The sequence below is a fragment of the Babylonia areolata genome, chromosome 35 (genome assembly GCF_041734735.1).
Source record: "Babylonia areolata isolate BAREFJ2019XMU chromosome 35, ASM4173473v1, whole genome shotgun sequence".
In the NCBI taxonomy this organism is placed as follows: Eukaryota; Metazoa; Mollusca; class Gastropoda; order Neogastropoda; family Buccinidae; genus Babylonia; species Babylonia areolata.
Genome location: NC_134910.1, coordinates 13,830,230 through 13,850,011, shown reverse-complemented (window position 1 = coordinate 13,850,011; position 19,782 = coordinate 13,830,230). Strand labels below are relative to the sequence as shown.

At 41.4% G+C, this 19,782-nt stretch overlaps 1 protein-coding gene across 1 annotated transcript in view; it reads left to right on the top strand.

The window, feature by feature from the left end:
- The window catches only part of LOC143277936 (uncharacterized), a 55,174-nt gene extending 39,410 nt beyond the window's left edge, over positions 1–15,764 (top strand). Inside the window, exons 11-21 of the mRNA XM_076582915.1 lie at positions 1,268–1,692; positions 2,715–2,855; positions 3,823–3,946; positions 5,432–5,880; positions 8,341–8,481; positions 9,442–9,565; positions 11,059–11,513; positions 11,821–11,961; positions 12,681–12,801; positions 14,344–14,412; positions 15,673–15,764. Coding sequence (XP_076439030.1) covers positions 1,268–1,692; positions 2,715–2,855; positions 3,823–3,946; positions 5,432–5,880; positions 8,341–8,481; positions 9,442–9,565; positions 11,059–11,513; positions 11,821–11,961; positions 12,681–12,801; positions 14,344–14,395 — 2,173 coding nt within the window. The 3' untranslated portion in view covers positions 14,396–14,412; positions 15,673–15,764. The remainder of the gene's footprint in view (positions 1–1,267; positions 1,693–2,714; positions 2,856–3,822; positions 3,947–5,431; positions 5,881–8,340; positions 8,482–9,441; positions 9,566–11,058; positions 11,514–11,820; positions 11,962–12,680; positions 12,802–14,343; positions 14,413–15,672) is intronic.
- Positions 15,765–19,782: the final 4,018 nt, after the last annotated feature.

Sequence of the window (19,782 nt, the reverse complement as noted above, 5' to 3'; positions counted from 1 at the left end):
CCATGCAACTTCAAATTTCATTGAAGGATTTGCAGCATTTTGGAGTTAGGGAGGGGGTAGTGACATAAGGTTGAGAATTTTTTCTCACCTGAATGTTTTTTACATAATTTATATGTGCGTTGTGATCAAATGTCAGTTGCTCAATCGTTTTTCGATTTGATATTTGTTGATAGGCATGTTTAATGTTTATAATTATCATATTGAATATTTTCCTTTTTTGATCTCTCTCTCTCTCTCCCTCCCTCCCTCCCTCCCTCCCCTCCCTCTCACGCACATGCGCACACACACACGGACGCACGCACGCGTTTCACTATCTTGAGATGTAATATTTTAATCTTTTTTTTTTTTTATAATACATGACTGTGTGCATTGTGATCAGGGAAGGGTGTGTTGCTCGTTTTTTTATTTACTGGTGGGCATTTTGAGTGAACAGAAAGAATTTTCTGATTTGGTAAAGCAAAGTATTTTGAATTGAATTGGATCAGATAATGTCGGGTTGAAAAGGAGACACAAATGTGAGGTACAGAAGATAGAAAATCAGCAACAGTTGGAGAGGAGTTAATACAAGTCAAGTGGAGAGAACGGATGTTTAAGTAGTCCGGAAATTACGGCATTTCGGAACAGCCAGCCAGCTCGTGTCTGGATCTTTAACCTGGATTCGATGCTGCTCTTTTTGCGGTGGTCCCAGATTAACCTGGCATTCTAATGTAGACAACCTGTAGACAACCTGCAGCCATAACTCACATTTTGGGGTTCCTTTTCAAAAGCTTATCGGTAACCTGAGAATTGAAACATTTCCACCTTAACAACTTTGGGCGGAAATGCATCGTAAACAAATCTGGCCTAAAAAGGCCACCTTTGGAAAAAAAAAAAAAAAGAAAAAAAAAAAAGAAAGAAAAAAAAAGAGGGAAACTAATTCTCCATCTGCATCAAATCATTTCTGATTTTGCATCAGTTCTACCATTTCAACAATAAAATGCATTTCACTATGGATAATGACTAAACAGCTTAATTTGCTCATTTTTACACGAGTTAACAGAATAGTGTACAAAAAAGTGCACTTGAATTTGATTTGCAGGGAATTACCTGTATTGCAGCACTATTTGAGCATTAAACTGACTTGGACAAGATTCCTGTATCAAGGATCTGTAACTGTCAAACTACACTAGACAGCTAATGGTGGGCTATATCCTCTACATGGTTTAAATATCATTAATACGACTTGTAGATATGCAGACATAACTCAAACGAATTTTTCCGCTTTCAGAGACGAGATATTGACCTTCAAATACTGCAAACCATTGCCAACTGGAGTTGATTCTGTGCATCAAGAGGAAAGAGCAGGAATCGACTTTGATCCCACCAAGCCAGTCGACAGAAAACGTGGGTTTGGAGACAGTGAAGATGCCACTGCTGAGTTCTTTGATCATGTGATCAGTCCCACACCGCTAGCCAGCACCGGTAAGCCTGAAGGCGGACAATCCATGGATCGAGCGTCGGACGAGGCCACTTCTGGTCAAGTTTCCCCGATTCCCATGAGCACGTTTGAGTGCCCGGAAGGGTCGTTTTTGTCAGACATCAAGTCGTGGATGATTGTGAGCAAGTTCACCCAAACTGCTTACCGGGGTTTCCTCTTCTCCTGCCGGAACCTTCCGTTCTTTCAGGTGGATCACATGAATTGTTCATGGGCAGGTCAGTGGGACTGGTGTCGCTTTTTGTTGGTAGTGTGTATGCTGGATGTGTGTGTATGTGTACGCGGTCTTGCTTCCATTAAGATTTAAGCCTTTCTTCCATACAGTTCTTTTCCGTGCACCATTTTTTTCTGGAAAAATGCAAAGCTGTTTCAAACAGGCTAACTGAAATGTTACCATTATTTGCATTACAAACACATCTGTAGCCAGGAATTTGGTAATGGTGTATGAAGTTACAAGCAACTGTTTTCCTGCTCCAGTGTAGCTCTTTTGTGGCCGAGTTTCAACAGAATATCGTTTCGTTAGTTTGTATCTGTAACGTTTCTTTTATTACTGTATTTTATCACTATCATATTCATACCAAAATTATCAAATACATTCAGAGCCGCAGGTTAAGCAGCAGTTGCACATAAGGGTGAATGTACATTGCTTCTGCATGCACCATACCAATGGGAGAAAAAGGAACCGCTTTTCTACTATGGTCTTGAGATGCATTAACAAGAACAATGACTCTAAAGAATAGAAGTTACTTTAATCAATAGAACTGGTTATGTTAAGCATTTTCTGTGAAATCTCAAGGTGAGTGGAAAAACTGAAAGCGACAATACCGTTGACCACACATAAGTGACAGAATAAACAAATGATTGTATGTCACTCCATGGAAGGCAGACCATTGACTGCATACAGGCTGTGAGTGTGAAATTGTCACTACTGGTGTCATGACCTAGTTAGATGGTGCTGGTGAAGGAAATCGTTTCCACGAACTGACCTTGATTTTCTAGGAACAAGATAACCAGTGAATCATGCCATAGATTGATGACAGCGTATTTTTTTCAGTCACATTGTTAGCCATTACGATGTTTTCAATGACTTATAAAACACGTTGAGTTGCACGGAGATGCAAAGCTAAGAACATTAGACTTCGACATCCTGTGTTTACCCGAGAAAGTACTAGAGGTGAATACTTTACGTGAGGTGAGATGACATGGTTCTGTTAATACCTGTCCCATTTCACTGCCACAGGTGAGAAGCGGGAACATGGAAACACCAGCTTCCAGTGCCATGATTCTTCCGTGATCACCGGCTGGCAGATGTCTGCACGTGCTAACCTGGAAAATGACTACGACCTGTCTTTCCGCTGCTGCCCCATCCTCACTCCCTCAGGTAACGACATGCACCCCCACCCTTCCCGCATCACCTTTCCCCCAAGACACGTAGCTTTGACCAGAGCAGGCGCTTTTCTGATTTCAGTTTAATGAATTGATCCTGTGCTCGAAATACTTTTCGTCTGTCAAAATATTTTAGATTAAAAAGTTGGAACTGCTGTGAATACAGTTCAGCTAACTGGAATTTTAAGTCGCCAACAGTGCTTTTACAGCCCAGCATGTAAAAAAATCCTTTTGCACATGGTTGAGAGCGGATACATCACACAATCTCTTCAGTGTAACAGTGTCAAAGAAACCAGCAAGAGGAAAACGAAACCCAAAAAATTCTCAGCTGACATGATTTTCATATGTAAAGACATTCTAAATGCCCTTCCCAAGTTTTGATTCCAAAGTTTTCTTCCTGACACAAAAACTGCATAAAGCTAAAAGTGGTTGACTGTTATGCTTGGAACATAGTTGGACATGATTAACAGCCATGGGTAAACTGCCCATCACTTACTGTGTTGACAAGGTGACGGCCTTTCTTCTGCGTTCACTCGTATGCACACGTACGAGTGGGCTTTTACGTGTATGACTGTTTTTACCCCGCCATGTAGACAGCCATACACCGTTTTCGGGGTTGTGCATGCTGGGTATGTTTCCATAACCCACCGAACGCTGACATGGATTACAGGATCTTTAACGTGCGTATTTGATCTTCTGCTTGCATATACACACGAAGGGGGTTCAGGCACTGGCAGGTCTGCACATATGTTGACCTGGGAGATCGTAAAAATCTCCACCCTTTACCCACCAGGCGCCGTCACTGTGATTCGAACCCGGGACCCTCAGATTGACAGTCCAACGCTTTAACCACTCGGCTGTTGCGCCCGTCGAGGTGACAGCCACCTCTGATAAGACTTCACCTTATTTCGATCTGCAGTGTGCTACATGACCATGCCTATCTCACGTGTGTGCCTGTTCAGGAGACACCTCAGTGAAGATGACGGATTGCGGGGAGACTCAATACGAGGTGTGGAGCAACTTCACCTTCACTGTACCTGCTGGTGCTGCGCTGACTGGGGTGGACACCCTACTCACCCGTTTCTCGTGAGTCGGTTCTCACCACAGGGTTGATAATCCACAAGACCTTTGTGGAAATTATTTGTCACCAGGTTTCTAACTTTGGCTTGCTTTTTCCTTTTCATAGCGGATTTTCTACATTATGTTGCCCGGGACAACCCTTTTGTTGCAATTTATGTGCGTCAAGAGCCTGTTGCATGCAGGATCTGTCGGTTTGTCATATCTGAAAGACCAACACCCAGACCATCGCACATCGTCCAAACTGGATTGGGAGTGGTGATTGAATGTCGAGGAAAACCCTTCGTTTCCATGGATTCTTTTACCTGCTAGTGCATGCTGCACATGGCAACTCATCTTATTCGAAAGACTAGCATCCAGACTACCAATTTGGTCTTGTTGGATTTGGGTCAGTAATGATCTTGGTCAGCCAAATGCCAGACAACTGCTCCACTGATACTTTGCTGTTGACAATAGTGAATTGAAAGAACATAGTTCATTGACCTTTTAGTGTCATGGTGCTAAGGGTTTCACTGTTACAGGGGGTGGAGTCCTCAGTGTCTCTCTGGGCAACTTCCATCTGGAACTGAATAAAACTGTGCTTGTATGCAGTTACAACCACAGGATTTATAAGCCACAAGACAGCTTTGCTGTTGGTCATAGTTAGTTCAAAGGATGTTTCTGTGCATGCTACTGGACTGTATTGTGCTTATTTTCCTCCAAGGCAGCCATGCAACTTCATATTTCATTGAAGGATTTGCAGCATTTGGGAGGTGGGGTTGGGGATGGGGTTATGACATAAGGTTGAGAAACGGATATTAATGTGGGGTAGAAAACCATTCAGATGTATGAGGTACAGAAGATAGAATATCAGCAACAGTTGGAGAGAAGAGCATTTAACACAAGTCAGTGGAGAGATTAAGCAGTCCGGAAATTTCGGGACATCCAGCCAGCTTGTCTGGAACTTTACCATGGATTCGATGCGTTTGTTGTTTTTTTTGGGGAGGGGGGGGGGGTTCTAGATTATCCTGGCATTCTAATGTAGACTGACTTACTGCAGCCATGACTCTACCATCATTTTGGAGCCCCTTATCAAACGCTCAGATATCGGTAACGTGAGGTTTCAAGTTTTTCTGCCTTAATGAATTTGTGTAGGGGGTGGTGCATCATAAAGAAATAAGCAGAAAAGGCTACGGGGTTTTGGAGAGAAAAGGAAGCAAATTATTCTTCCGTGCAGCGAATCTTCTGGTTTTTCATCAGTTCTACCATTTCAACAATAAAATGCATTTCATTATGGATATGACAAAGCAGCTTAGTTTGCTTGTTTTTCACGAGTAGACTGAATAGTGTACCCTACAGCACTATTATTTCAACTGACTTGACGGACAAGATTCCTTTATTAGGATCTGTAACTGTCAAACTGCACTAGAGACAGCTATTGTTGGGCTATATCCTCTACATGATTTAAATATCAATACGACCTGCAGAAATAACTAGAAACATTTCTCCTTTCAGAGACCGAAAATTCACCTTCAGATACTGCAAGCCATTGCCAACAAATGGAATCGATTCTGTGCATCAAGAGGAAAGAGAAGGAATCAACTTTGATCCTACCAAGCCAGTCGACCGAAAACGTGGGTTTGGAGACAGTGAAGATGCTACTGCTGCTGAAGATGCCACTGCTGTTGAGTTCTTTGATCATGTGATCAGTCCCACACTGCCAGCCAGCACCAGTAAGCCTGAAGGCGGACAATCCATGGATCGAGCGTCGGACGAGGCCACTTCTGGTCAAGTTTCCCCGATTCCCGTGAGCACGTTTGAGTGCCCGGAAGGGTCGTTCTTGTCAGACATCAAGTCGTGGATGATTGTGAGCAAGTTCACCCAAACTGCTTACCGGGGTTTCCTCTTCTCCTGCCGGAACCTTCCGTTCTTTCAGGTGGATCACATGAATTGTTCATGGGCAGGTCAGTGGGACTGGTGTTGCTTTTTGTTGGCAGTGTGTACGCTGGATGTGCGTGAATGTGTACGCGGTCTTGCTTCCATTATTTGCATTACAAACACTTCTGTAGCCAGGAATTTGGTAATGGTGTATGAAGTTACAAGCAACTGTTTTCCTGCTCCAGTGTAGCTCTTTTGTGGCCGAGTTTCAACAGAATATCGTTTTGTTTGTATCTGTAACGTTTCTTTTGACTCACTTGTGTAAACAAAGTCTGTTTTAACCCGGTGTTCGGTTATGTGTGTGTGTCTGTGTCCATGGTAAACTTTAACATTGACATTTTCTCTGCAAATACTTTGTCAGTTGACACCAAATTAGGCACAAAAATAGGGGAAATTCAGTTCTTTCCAGTCTTGTTTAAAACAATATTGCACCTCTGGGATGGGCACAAAAAAATAAAAGAAGCCTAATTATATGCAAACTGCATTTACTGTTATATTTTTGTATTCTCTAAACTTGGCACTTTGATCTGATATTCTGACACAAGAGCAGTCATTATCATTTTTTGTTCAAACAGGAACTTCTTTTGCTAAGCATGGAAGTTTTATTTGTTTTGCAAACGTTTTGGTGCAGATAGTAAAGAAGGGAAATTACTCTGTAATTAATGCTAGGGGACTTAATTTTTTTTAAACTGATCTTATCTTAAACATTACATTTTGAAATTATACTCAATACATAAAAAAGCTTGTGTGTTTTACTGTGTACAGGGCTTTCACTATGTTCATTCGCCCAAGTGGTCTTTTTCGGAAAATACTAAAAATCAATGCGACGAGTGGACTTTACAGATCTGTTGGCTGAGCCCTGAAGGTCCTGGGCAAAAATCAGTTGCGTACACATATTTATACACATTCACAGAGCGCGTGCTCATATTCTTCGCGAACGCGAACGACGCCATTTTGTTTCAAGTTGTTGACCTGCCCGTTCAATCCTATATTTAATGGACAATACACAATAACATGTGATGGAAAGTTGGAGGAGACCGTTAAATATTCAGAGAAAGATTTGTGAACGCCTCATCACTTTCTGGATTATGCCCCAAACTGCCATAAAAATATCCACAGAATCAGTCGGAATTCAGTTAAAAATTGTAAACCATGCGAGTTAATAACCCTTGAATTGATCACAATGAAACGAAAAAATTTCCAGTCTTGACTTTTCTCAAAATAAGTCCTTTTCACTTCTTACGACGTTTAGAAGTACTTGTACTTGGCTCTACATGTTAAACAAAATACTAAATTTTCATAACTTTAAATCTATAAAACTAGAATGAACATAAGAGAAATTGAATCGACCGTGTCGTGCTACATTCCCGGCGGGTGTAACTAAACTTGTACATCTATCTATATCTAGTGAAAACGGCTAAATGTTGCAGCGTGATTGCGGCAATAGCCACATCTCCTTTACCGCAGACTTGAAAAAAAATTTATTGCCCTTAAAAGATTTTTTGAATGCCCAAGATACACCAGAATGATTTAAAGTGTTCTCACTGCGAATACCACAGTTGATTTATCGCCCTTTAAAAAAGTATGTTCAAATATTAAATTTTAGAACGTCAGTTAAGGAGCCACGATAGTGTAATGGATAAGGCAGTTCTCACCCGAACACGCGGGGTTCGAATCTGGTTAGGACTTTTTTTTTTTTAACCTGAAGCTTTATAATAAATACAGAACACATTTTAACGATTAGATTTTTTTTAAAGTGTATCACAAGTGAGTCTTGAAGGCCTTGCCTCTCTTGTTACTGTATTTTATCACTATCATATTCATACCAAAATTATCAAATACATTCAGAGCCGCAGGTTAAGCAGCAGTTGCACATAAGGGTGAATGTACATTGCTTCTGCATGCACCATACCAATGGGAGAAAAAGGAACCGCTTTTCTACTATGGTCTTGAGATGCATTAACAAGAACAATGACTCTAAAGAATAGAAGTTACTTTAATCAATAGAACTGGTTATGTTAAGCATTTTCTGTGAAATCTCAAGGTGAGTGGAAAAACTGAAAGCGACAATACCGTTGACCACACATAAGTGACAGAATAAACAAATGATTGTATGTCACTCCATGGAAGGCAGAACATTGACTGCATACAGGCTGTGAGTGTGAAATTGTCACTACTGGTGTCATGACCTAGTTAGATGGTGCTGGTGAAGGAAATCGTTACCACGAACTGACCTTGATTTTCTAGGAACAAGATAACCAGTGAATCATGCCATAGATTGATGACAGCGTATTTTTTTGTCACATTGTTAGCCATTACGATGTTTTCAATGACTTATAAAACACGTTGAGTTGCACGGAGATGCAAAGCTAAGAACATTAGACTTCGACATCCTGTGTTTACCCGAGAAAGTACTAGAGGTGAATACTTTACGTGAGGTGAGATGACATGGTTCTGTTAATACCTGTCCCATTTCACTGCCACAGGTGAGAAGCGGGAACATGGAAACACCAGCTTCCAGTGCCATGATTCTTCCGTGATCACCGGCTGGCAGATGTCTGCACGTGCTAACCTAGAAAATGACTACGACCTGTCTTTCCGCTGCTGCCCCATCCTCACTCCCTCAGGTAACAACATGCACCCCCACCCTTCCCGCATCACCTTTCCCCCCAAGACAGGTAGCTTTGACCAGAGCAGGCGCTTTTCTGATTTCAGTTTAATGAATTGATCCTGTGCTCGAAATACTTTTCATCTGTCAAAATATTTTAGATTAAAAAGTTGGAACTGCTGTGAATACAGTTCAGCTAACTGGAATTTAAGTCGCCAACAGTGCTTTTACAGCCCAGCATGTAAAAAATCCTTTTGCACATGGTTGAGAGCGGATACATCACACAATCTCTTCAGTTAAGTGTCAAAGAAACCAGCAAGAGGAAAACGAAACCCAAAAAATTCTCAGCTGACATGTGATTTTCATATGTAAAGACATTCTAAATGCCCTTTCCAAGTTTTGATTCCAAAGTTTTCTTCCTGACACAAAAACTGCATAAAGCTAAAAGTGGTTGACTGTTATGCTTGGAACATAGTTGGACATGATTAACAGCCATGGGTAAACTGCCCATCACTTCCTGTGTTGACAAGGTGACGGCCTTTCTTCTGCGTTCACTCGTATGCACACGAGTGGGCTTTTACGTGTGACTGTTTTTACCCCGCCATGTAGACAGCCATACACCGTTTTCGGGGGTGTGCATGCTGGGTATGTTTCCATAACCCACCGAACGCTGACATGGATTACAGGATCTTTAACGTGCGTATTTGATCTTCTGCTTGCATATACACACGAAGGGGGTTCAGGCACTAGCAGGTCTGCACATATGTTGACCTGGGAGATCGTAAAAATCTCCACCCTTTACCCACCAGGCGCCGTCACTGTGATTCGAACCCGGGACCCTCAGATTGACAGTCCAACGCTTTAACCACTCGGCTGTTGCGCCCGTCGAGGTGACAGCCAACCTTTGATAAGACTTCACCTTATTTCGATCTGCAGTGTGCTACATGACCATGCCTATCTCACGTGTGTGCCTGTTCAGGAGACACCTCAGTGAAGATGACGGATTGCGGGGAGACTCAATACGAGGTGTGGAGCAACTTCACCTTCACTGTACCTGCTGGTGCTGCGCTGACTGGGGTGGACACCCTACTCACCCGTTTCTCGTGAGTCGGTTCTCACCACAGGGTTGATAATCCACAAGACCTTTGTGGAAATTATTTGTCACCAGGTTTCTAACTTTGGCTTGCTTTTTCCTTTTCATAGCGGATTTTCTACATTATGTTGCCCGGGACAACCCTTTTGTTGTAATTTATGTGCGTCAAGAGCCTGTTGCATGCAGGATCTGTCGGTTTGTCATATCTGAAAGACCAACACCCAGACCATCGCACATCGTCCAAACTGGATTGGGAGTGGTGATTGAATGTCGAGGAAAACCCTTCGTTTCCATGGATTCTTTTACCTGCTAGTGCATGCTGCACATGGCAACTCATCTTATTCGAAAGACTAGCATCCAGACTACCAATTTGGTCTTGTTGGATTTGGGTCAGTAATGATCTTGGTCAGCCAAATGCCAGACAACTGCTCCACTGATACTTTGCTGTTGACAATAGTGAATTGAAAGAACATAGTTCATTGACCTTTTAGTGTCATGGTGCTAAGGGTTTCACTGTTACAGGGGGTGGAGTCCTCAGTGTCTCTCTGGGCAACTTCCATCTGGAACTGAATAAAACTGTGCTTGTATGCAGTTACAACCACAGGATTTATAAGCCACAAGACAGCTTTGCTGTTGGTCATAGTTAGTTCAAAGGATGTGTTTCTGTGCATGTTACTGGACTGTATTGTGCTTATTTTCCTCCAAGGCAGCCATGCAACTTCATATTTCATTGAAGGATTTGCAGCATTTGGGAGGTGGGGTTGGGGATGGGGTTATGACATAAGGTTGAGAATCGGATACTAATGTGGGGTAGAAAACATTCAGATGTATGAGGTACAGAAGATAGAATATCAGCAACAGTTGGAGAGAAGAGCATTGAACACAAGTCAGTGGAGAGATTAAGCAGTCCGGAAATTTCGGGACATCCAGCCAGCTTGTCTGGAACTTTACCATGGATTCGATGCGTTTGTTTTGTTTGTTTTTTTTGGGGGGGGGGGGGGGAGGGGGTTCTAGATTATCCTGGCATTCTAATGTAGACTTACTGCAGCCATGACTCTACCATCATTTTGGAGCCCCTTATCAAACGCTCGGATATCGGTAACGTGAGGTTTCAAGTTTTTCTGCCTTAATGAATTTGGGTAGGGGGTGGTGCATCATAAAGAAATAAGCAGAAAAGGCTACGGGGTTTTGGAGAGAAAAGGAAGCAAATTATTCTTCCGTGCAGCGAATCTTCTGGTTTTGCATCAGTTCTACCATTTCAACAATAAAATGCATTTCATTATGGATATGACAAAGCAGCTTAGTTTGCTTGTTTTTCACGAGTAGACTGAATAGTGTACCCTACAGCACTATTATTTCAACTGACTTGACGGACAAGATTCCTTTATTAGGATCTGTAACTGTCAAACTGCACTAGAGACAGCTATTGTTGGGCTATATCCTCTACATGATTTAAATATCAATACGACCTGCAGAAATAACTAGAAACATTTCTCCTTTCAGAGACCGAAAATTCACCTTCAGATACTGCAAGCCATTGCCGACAAATGGAATCGATTCTGTGCATCGAGAGGAAAGAGAAGGAATCAGCTTTGATCCCACCAAGCCAGTCGACAGAAAACGTGGGTTTGGAGACAGTGAAGATGCTACTGCTGCTGAAGATGCCACTGCTGTTGAGTTCTTTGATCATGTGATCAGTCCCACACCGCTAGCCAGCTCCGGTAAGCCTGAAGGCGGACAATCCATGGATCGAGCGTTGGACGAGGGCACTTATGGTCCTCAAGTTTACCCGATTTCCATGAGCACGTTTGAGTGCCCGGAAGGGTCGTTCTTGTCAGACATCAAGTCGTTGGTGATTTTGAGCATGAAGTTCACCGAAGCTGCTTACCCGGGTTTCCTCTTCTCCTGCCGGAACCTTCTGTTCTTTCAGGTGGATCACATGAATTGTTCATGGGCAGGTCAGTGGGACTGGTGTGTCGCTTTGTGTTTGCTGTGTGTACACTTTGTGTGCGTGTATGTGTGCACGGTCTTCCATTTGATTTAAGCCTTTCTTCCATGCAGTTCCTCATTGTTTCTGGAAAAATGCAAAGCTGTTTGAAACAGGCTAATAGAACTGAAATGTTACCTATCATTATTTGCATTACAAATACATCTGTAGACAAATTTGGTACTGAAGGTGTATGAAGTTACAAGCAACTGTATTTTCCTGTCCAGTGAACCTGTTTGTAGCCAACTTTTAGCCTGTGCAACGTTTCACTGCCACAGGTGAGAGACGGACGCCCGGAATTACCAGCTTCCAGTGCCATGGTTCTTCCGTGATCACCGGCTGGCAGATGTCTGCACGTGCTAACCAGAAAAATGACTACGACCTGTCTTTCCGCTGCTGCCCCATCCTCACTCCCTCAGGTAACGACATGCAACCCCACCCTTCCCGCATCACCTTTCCCCCCCAAGACACACGTAGCTTTGACCAGAGCAGGCGATTTTCTGATTTCAGCTTAATGAACTGATTATGCTCGAAAATAGTTGGCTTCTTGATCTGTCAAAAATATTGTCTAGATTAATCGGTGGAATTGCTGTGAATACAGTTCAGCTAATTGGGACTAGTGTTGGCTGAGTAACAACGGTACTTATACAGCCCAGCATGTAAAAATAAAATCCTTTTGCACAGGTTGTGGTGTGGATGCATGTCACACATTCAATCTCAGTTAGCAATGTAAAACCAGCAAGAAAGAAAACATGAAAAAAATATTCCTCAGCTGACATGTGAATTCCAGATGTAAGGACATTTAAACGCGCTTTCCAAGTTTTATTAATTTAGTTTCAAGTTTTCTTCCTTGCACAAAATAAACTGCATAAACCTGACATTGAAAGTGATATTTCGAACATGTTTAGTTGGACTCGAAAATCACAACAATGGGTAAACTGCCTGTCACTTCATGTGTTGACGAGGTGACAGCCGACCTGATAAACGATATGGCCCCAGCAGCTCCTGCAGCAGTGATTGAAAAACCAAATTCAGCCCTGATAGTGACCCTGTTACATTTCCTTGTCTTCACCTTCTCTTCTGCCTTTTTCGATCGCAGTTTGATACATGATCATGTCTTGCATGTTTACCTGTTCAGGGGAGACCTCCGTGCAGATGACGGATTGCACACCAACTCCATACCTGTGGGGCAACTTCACCTTCACTGTGCCTGCCGGTGCTGTGCTGCACCGGGTGGACACCCTACTCTCCCCTTTCTCGTGAGTCTATTACCACAGTTTATATGCCACACGACCTGTGTGGAAGTCACTTTGTCACCAGATTTCTGTGAATATGGGCATCTCTTCCCCATTCAAACTGGATTTTTCTATATAATGTTGCCAGGGACAACTCTTGTTGCCGCCATTTGTGTGCCAAGTGCATGTTGAATACAGGATTTCAGTCAGTTTTAACTGAAAGACTAACATCCAGACCACCACTCACGGTCTTGTAGAGGGGGGCGGGGGTGAGTAAATTTCGAGAACCCTTGTTTCCATGGATTCTTTTACATGCAAGTGCATGTTGCACACGGGAACTGTTAATCTTATTCAGAAGACTAGCATCAAGACTACCAATTTGACCTTGAGGGGTTTGGGAGGTGAGCAAAGATCTTGATCAGCCAAATTACCATCAAACTGGTCCACTGTTACTTTGCTGTGACATAGTAAATTGAAAAGACATGTTAGTTCAATGAAGTATTGGCTTGCGTCCTCAAGTTAAGTTTAGTGCTGGAGTCGTGTTCAGGGTTTCAATGTTTTAGAGGGTCGAGTCCTCGTATCTCTGGGTGAGCTCCATCTGGCACCGAGTCAAAGGTTGTGCGCGTGTGCAGTTAAAACTACAGGGCTAATAAGCCACAAATTTTGATGGTGGTCATAGTAAATTCGAAGCATGTGCTTGTGTGCTTATCATTGGACACTATTGCGTTGACATTTTCCTTTCAGGCATCCATGCAGCTTCATAGCTAACTGAAGAACTTCTGCATTTTGGGGGAGTGGGGTTGGGGGGGGGTAGTGATGTAAGGTTTAGAATCAGACGCAGATGCTAATGCGGAGTGGAAAAACAAATGTACAGAAGATGAAATATCAGGAAGAGTTGAGTACAGTCAACACGAAGTCAGACGGGTGAAGAAAACAGAAGTGGTTTATCAATAGTCCTGTTCCAGCCAGCTCTTTCTGGACCTTTGCCATAGACTTTAACTGCTCTAGCAGTGGGGGTAGCTTTGAATTCTGCTGTGGACATCTTGTGGCCATGACTCGCCTAACATTTTGGGGGTTCCTTTTCAAAAGTCCAAGTATTGTCAGTAACCTGAGGGTTGAAATATTTTCATTTAAATGACTTGGTCGGCTGGGCTCTAAGCAATATTTTTAATTTAATTTAATTTAAATGACTTAGAAACTGCATTGTGAAGACACGGGACTAACGAAAAATCTCCATCTACGCAGCAAGTCACCCTTTGTATTGCAACAATTCTACCATCTCAACGACAGAATAAATTTGACTATGCATGTGACAAAACAGCTTAGATTATTTATGACGAACAGTTACATTTGATTAGTAAATTTATACATGTTGGACAATGAACATAGTGTGCTTATGAGTAGATAGCCAAAAGAAATTCCTGCAATTAGGTACTATTTCAATATGGTCAAACTTCATTTGAAATGGGTAATTCTGTGCTGTATACTTTACACGATTTTAAATGACAAAATTGCTGATCAGTGCATTTACACGCTAAAAAAAAACCCGTTTATTTCTACTTTCAGAGACCGATTCTTCGACTTTGGATATTGCTATGCAAAGCTGTTAGAAGCTTGAGTTCACACTTTCAGCAGGTGAGTTCATGATCTGACTTTGGCCTTCAACTCTCCACCAGACTGAGTTGTGTGTCAAAGCCTGTATCTTTTCCCGTCCATTCTGCGATGTTAATTGTCAGTCCATCGGTTTTTTTCTGTCTTGTGTTCCGTAACAAGAGGATAGTGATATTATAGAAAGTATAGTCAAGAAAAGATGCGTCTCTTCAGGTCCTGTTTCTGACAAGTCAGATTGCGTGTACATATACGTATGTCTGTTTGCGTATTTACGATCACTTAGTCAGAACATTACACGTGATGATTATCATTGCTGTTCAATACATAACAGACCAACAGATGAAAGTTGCAATAATTGTTTGGCTTTTCGCCTTGGTACACAAATGTTCAACATGTCACAGATGTAGGTCCTCTGATCTTGTTAATCAAGTTACTGTGAGCTCATTCCTCTCATAGGCACTGTTCCATCCGAATTTCGGCACATTTTGGTGGCAGTTAAACCTCAACCGTACATCATGGGACTTGGTGCACCCCATTTGTCTAAAATCTAGTATATATATATATATATATATATATATATATATATATATATATATATATATATATATATAAAGTATTCATCAAATGGGGATGTTTTTCCACAATTTGTCTTGGTGACTTGGTAACTTGGTAAATCGATGCAAGCAACCATTCTGACTTTGTGGCTCTGAAAGACTGTTTCCAAAGAAAATGTGTGACACAGAATGCTGCTTACTTACTAAAACCTTTCGAAATCAGGCCCAATAGGCATCTTTCAATTTCGATGCTGTTTCATGAAGGCAGCCTGTGTGTGGAACCTCTCCCCACCTTTTGCGCAGCCCAAGAAAACCCTAAAAAAAAATTTTAAAAAAAGTGGGTCCCACGATGTACATAAAGTGCTAACTGACCCATGACGTGCAGTAGAGTGAATTGGAATAGTGTTAAATTGATCCACGACGTGCAGATAGGGTGAATTGGAACAGTTTTAAATTGACCCACGATGTGCAGATAGGATGAATCGCTCTTTTTCTCTGCCCTACTGGACAAATCTTGAATATATTTTCCTTTTCTGGACTTTAGAACTGAGCGTCCTGTGTATTTCTGTGTATAGGATGTGCAAGTCGGCTATTGGCAGTTTTTAGTTTTGTGTGCCATCATGTATTGTATAGATGGCTACTTGTCTAAATCTTCAAGTTTATTTTAATGTACAGGAACAAGAGAATGTATACCATGTATTGTGCTCATGGTGGTTTTTGCGTGTTTCAGATGGTACTTCATCAGTGCAGACAAAGCAGATATGGACTGGTCAAAAAGCAAATGAAATACAATCTAGAGTATTAAACTCTAAGAAAAAGCAATTGGAAACATTTTCTGTGTGCATTTCAGTGTACGTTTCATATTGTCTTTTCACAATTATGATTTTTTTGCATGAGTTCACTGAGTGCGTGTCAGGTGTGAATGTTGGCAACTTTCAGTGATTTCAGAGTACAAGCATTCATCAGACCCCTTTTTGAACATCAGCACCATCCCACTTCAGTCACAGGCAGCAATGAGAAGCCACACACACACACTACATACTCGTTAAATACTTGCTCACCACATACATACCACATACATACTCACCGCATACATGCTCACTGCATACATACACACACCCCCCTCACACACTACTCACTCCAGTGGTTGAGACCAGTGAAATTTGTCATTGCTTTGTAAAGAACGGCTCGACTCCTTAGTGGAGAAAAAACCCACCTGGCACCACTTGGGTAAATTGCTAACTAATAGGGTCAGGCAGCCTGTGCTTTACTGACCCTAAGACTTGTCACAACGGATTCAATGATTTCTGTAAAATATGGGCTGCACTAAGTTACTTTCAATGGCTTTTATCCACTGGATTTTTACCAAGGACAACCTTTATTCGCCATGGGTTCTTTTTAAATGCGCAAAGTTCACGCTGCTTATGGGACCTTGGTTTAACGTAACTATTGCCTGAAAGAGTAGACCTAATCATGGTCCAGTAGAAAGTTGAGTCCCAAAACTTAATGCTAAGTTTTCTTGGCCTTGTGACCTTCAACCAGTGAAGGTCAGTCAAAATGGCTGACATGTATTCAAATTTGCTGTCCTCCGATTTCCACAGTTGTGAGAAAATACCGTCACTGCTTGCGCACACAATGCATGGATGTTCATAATCACGTGTTCACTCATTTTACACACATGGCTGTGCACGTATACACACGCGCATACATGCACCCATACTAGGTTTTAAAAAGTTCGTTTTTTTCTCCATTCCCTTTAAAAAGTTCAATATGAAGCCAATCTGTTGCATGACCAGGCACATTAGGGCCACAGAAAACACGATACTGGTCAAGTTATTTGGGACATTTCTTATTAGAAAGTTGCTTTCCTTTCATGCCCTCCAACCATTAGACAGTTTGAACATGGCGTCTGTCGAGGGTTCGTTTGTGTTCATGACTTGGTGTTACGATGGTGGCAGAATGGTTTAGACCTCAGTTGCCAATAGTCCGTGGGGGTGAAGGTTCGAATACCACTCTCGCCCTTTCTCTAAAGTTTGACTGGAAAATCAAATTGAGCGCTGAATCTTTCGGGTGAGACAATAAACCAAGGTTACGTGTGCAGCACGCACTTGCGCACTGAAAAAGAACCCATGGCAACAAAATTGTCGTCTGGCAAAATTAAATCCCACTGATAGGTACACAAATATATATAAACACAAGGCCCAGCCTGACAAACGCGTTGGGTTGTGTTGCTGTCGGCATCTGCCTAGCAGATGGGAAACATATGTGGATTTGTCCAAACAGTGACACCACATTGAGAAAAACTCGTGACATTGATCATACTCACTCCATGTCATTAGCCCAACTTTATTTAAAACTCATTCCACCCCAGGGAAAAGTAACTCATACCATTACTTCCCCTGTGGACCTTGTACGAGTATTTAACAAAATTTATTTCATTTATTCTTGCTTGGTACTGTTGGCGTTCTAAGCTGAGCCGTTTATGGATTCCATAAACACTAAAACAAAGATTTGCATGACCAACTATCTAAATCGCCATTCTCCATCGATTTTTGCCGTTTAAGTGAACCACCCTTTTTTGACTCACTTGTGTAAACAAAGTGAGTCTGTTTTAACCCGGTGTTCGGCTGTGTGTGTGTCCGTGGTAAACTTTAACATTGATATTTTCTCTGCAAATACTTTCAGTTGACACCAAAGTAGGCATAAAAATAGGAAAAATTCAGTTCTTTCCAGTCTTCTTGTTTAAAACAATATTGCACCTCTGGGATGGGCACAAAAAAATAAATGAAGCCTAATTATATGCAAACTGCAATAACTGTTTATATTTTTTGTATTCTCTAAACTTGGCGCTTTGATCTTATTCTGACACAAGAGCAGTCATTATCATTTTTGTTCAAACGGGAACTTCTTTTGCTAAGCATGGACGTTTTATTTATTTTGCAAACGTTTTGGTGCAGACAGTAAAAAGGGAAATTACTCTGTAATGCTAGGGGACTTAAATTTGCTTTAAACTGATCTTTCTCATCTTAAACATTACATTTTGAAATTATACTCGATATATGAAAAGCTTGTTTTACTGTGTACAGGGCTTTCACTATGTTCATTCGCCCAAGTGGTCTTTTTTCGGAAAATACTAAAATCAAAAGTTGACTTTACATATCTGTTGGCTGAGCCCTGAAGGTCATGGGCAAAAATCAATTACACATATTTATACACATTCAAAGCGCGTGCTCATATTCGAACGTGAACGACGCCATTTTGTTTCAAGTTGTTGACCTGCCCGTTCAATCCTATATTCAATGGACAATACACAATAACATGTGATGGAAAGTTGGAGACCGTTATTTATTTAAAGATTTGTGAACGCCTCATCACTTAATGGATTATGCCCCAAACTGCCATTAAAAAAAAATATATATATATATATATCTCCACAGAATCAGTCTGAATTCAGTTAAAAATTGTAAACCATGGAGTTAATACCCTTGCATTGATCATGATGAAACGAAAAATTTTCCAGTCTTGACTTTTCTCAAAATGAAGTCCTTTTCACTTCTTACGACGTTTAGATGTACTTGTACTTGGCTCTACAAGTTATTAGTTTAACAAAATACTAAATTTTCATATCAACTTTAAAACTAGAATGAACATAAAAAACATTGAATCAACCGTGTCGTACTACATTCCCGGCGGGTGTAACTAAACTTGTACATCTAGTGAAAACGGCAAAAATGTTGCAGTGTGATTGCGGCGATAGCCATTAAAAAGAATTTCTTATTGCCCTTAAAGATTTTTGGAATGCTCAAGATACACCAGAATATGATTTAAACAGCGTTCTCACTGCGAATACCGCAATTGTTTTATCGCCCTTTAAAAAAGTATGTTCAAATATTAAATTTTAGAACGTCAGTTAAGGAGCCACGATGCTGTAATAGATAAGGCAGTTTCTTCTCACCCGAACACGCACGGTTCGAATCTGGTTAGGATTTGTTTTTAACGCGAAGCTTTATAATACAGAACATTTTAACTTTTTTTTTTTTAAGTGTATCACAAGTGAGTTGAAGGCCTTGCCTCTCGTCTTTTTTGCAGTTGTCTCACACAGTGCTGGTCCAGGGAAGTTGTAGCAGGCATATAGCTGTGGGGAAGGAAGAATTTACACGTTAAGGGTGGATCTCTCGCATATCCGCATTGCAAAAAGCATAAATTTCCATGAAATAGGCCTCAGCACTTTTTAAAAAAACAAACATGCATACATTTATAGAGAAAATAAAACTCGGGACTTGGATATTGGAATGTAAAAATTATCCACGAAGTTTAGCTGTTGAGTACGAGAGAGAAAAAATTTAATGAAAATGCGCTTTTTTTTTTTTTTAAGCCCACTGCCCAAATCTGGAGACACTTTACTTGCCTGTGATTCGTCTAGCTTGGGTGGCATTGCCAGGAGCTGGTCATGGCACCGACAGCGACTCGTGTTTTTACATGATCTAATAACACACCGGCTTGGATTGTTCGGGGTTGTTTTTTTTTTTACTCCAACCCACTATGTTTAGTTGTGTGGATGCTATCCTTTTGGACGAGACAATAAGCAAGAACCGTGAGCAGTATGCATTTGGTGCACGTTAAAGAACCCACAGCAAAAGGGTGGGTAGTTGTCCATGGTAGAATCCAGTTAAAAAAAAAAAATTAATCCATTGATGGTTAAATACATGCTGACAAAGAAATTGGAAGGGTAGGTGTTAAGCTCTTCCTCAGCAAGCAACCCCAATTTCAGAAATCGGTTGACATGCACGATGGCCGTCAGGGTCAAGTCGCCACGTCAAGGGGAGGAATTTTGTTTGTC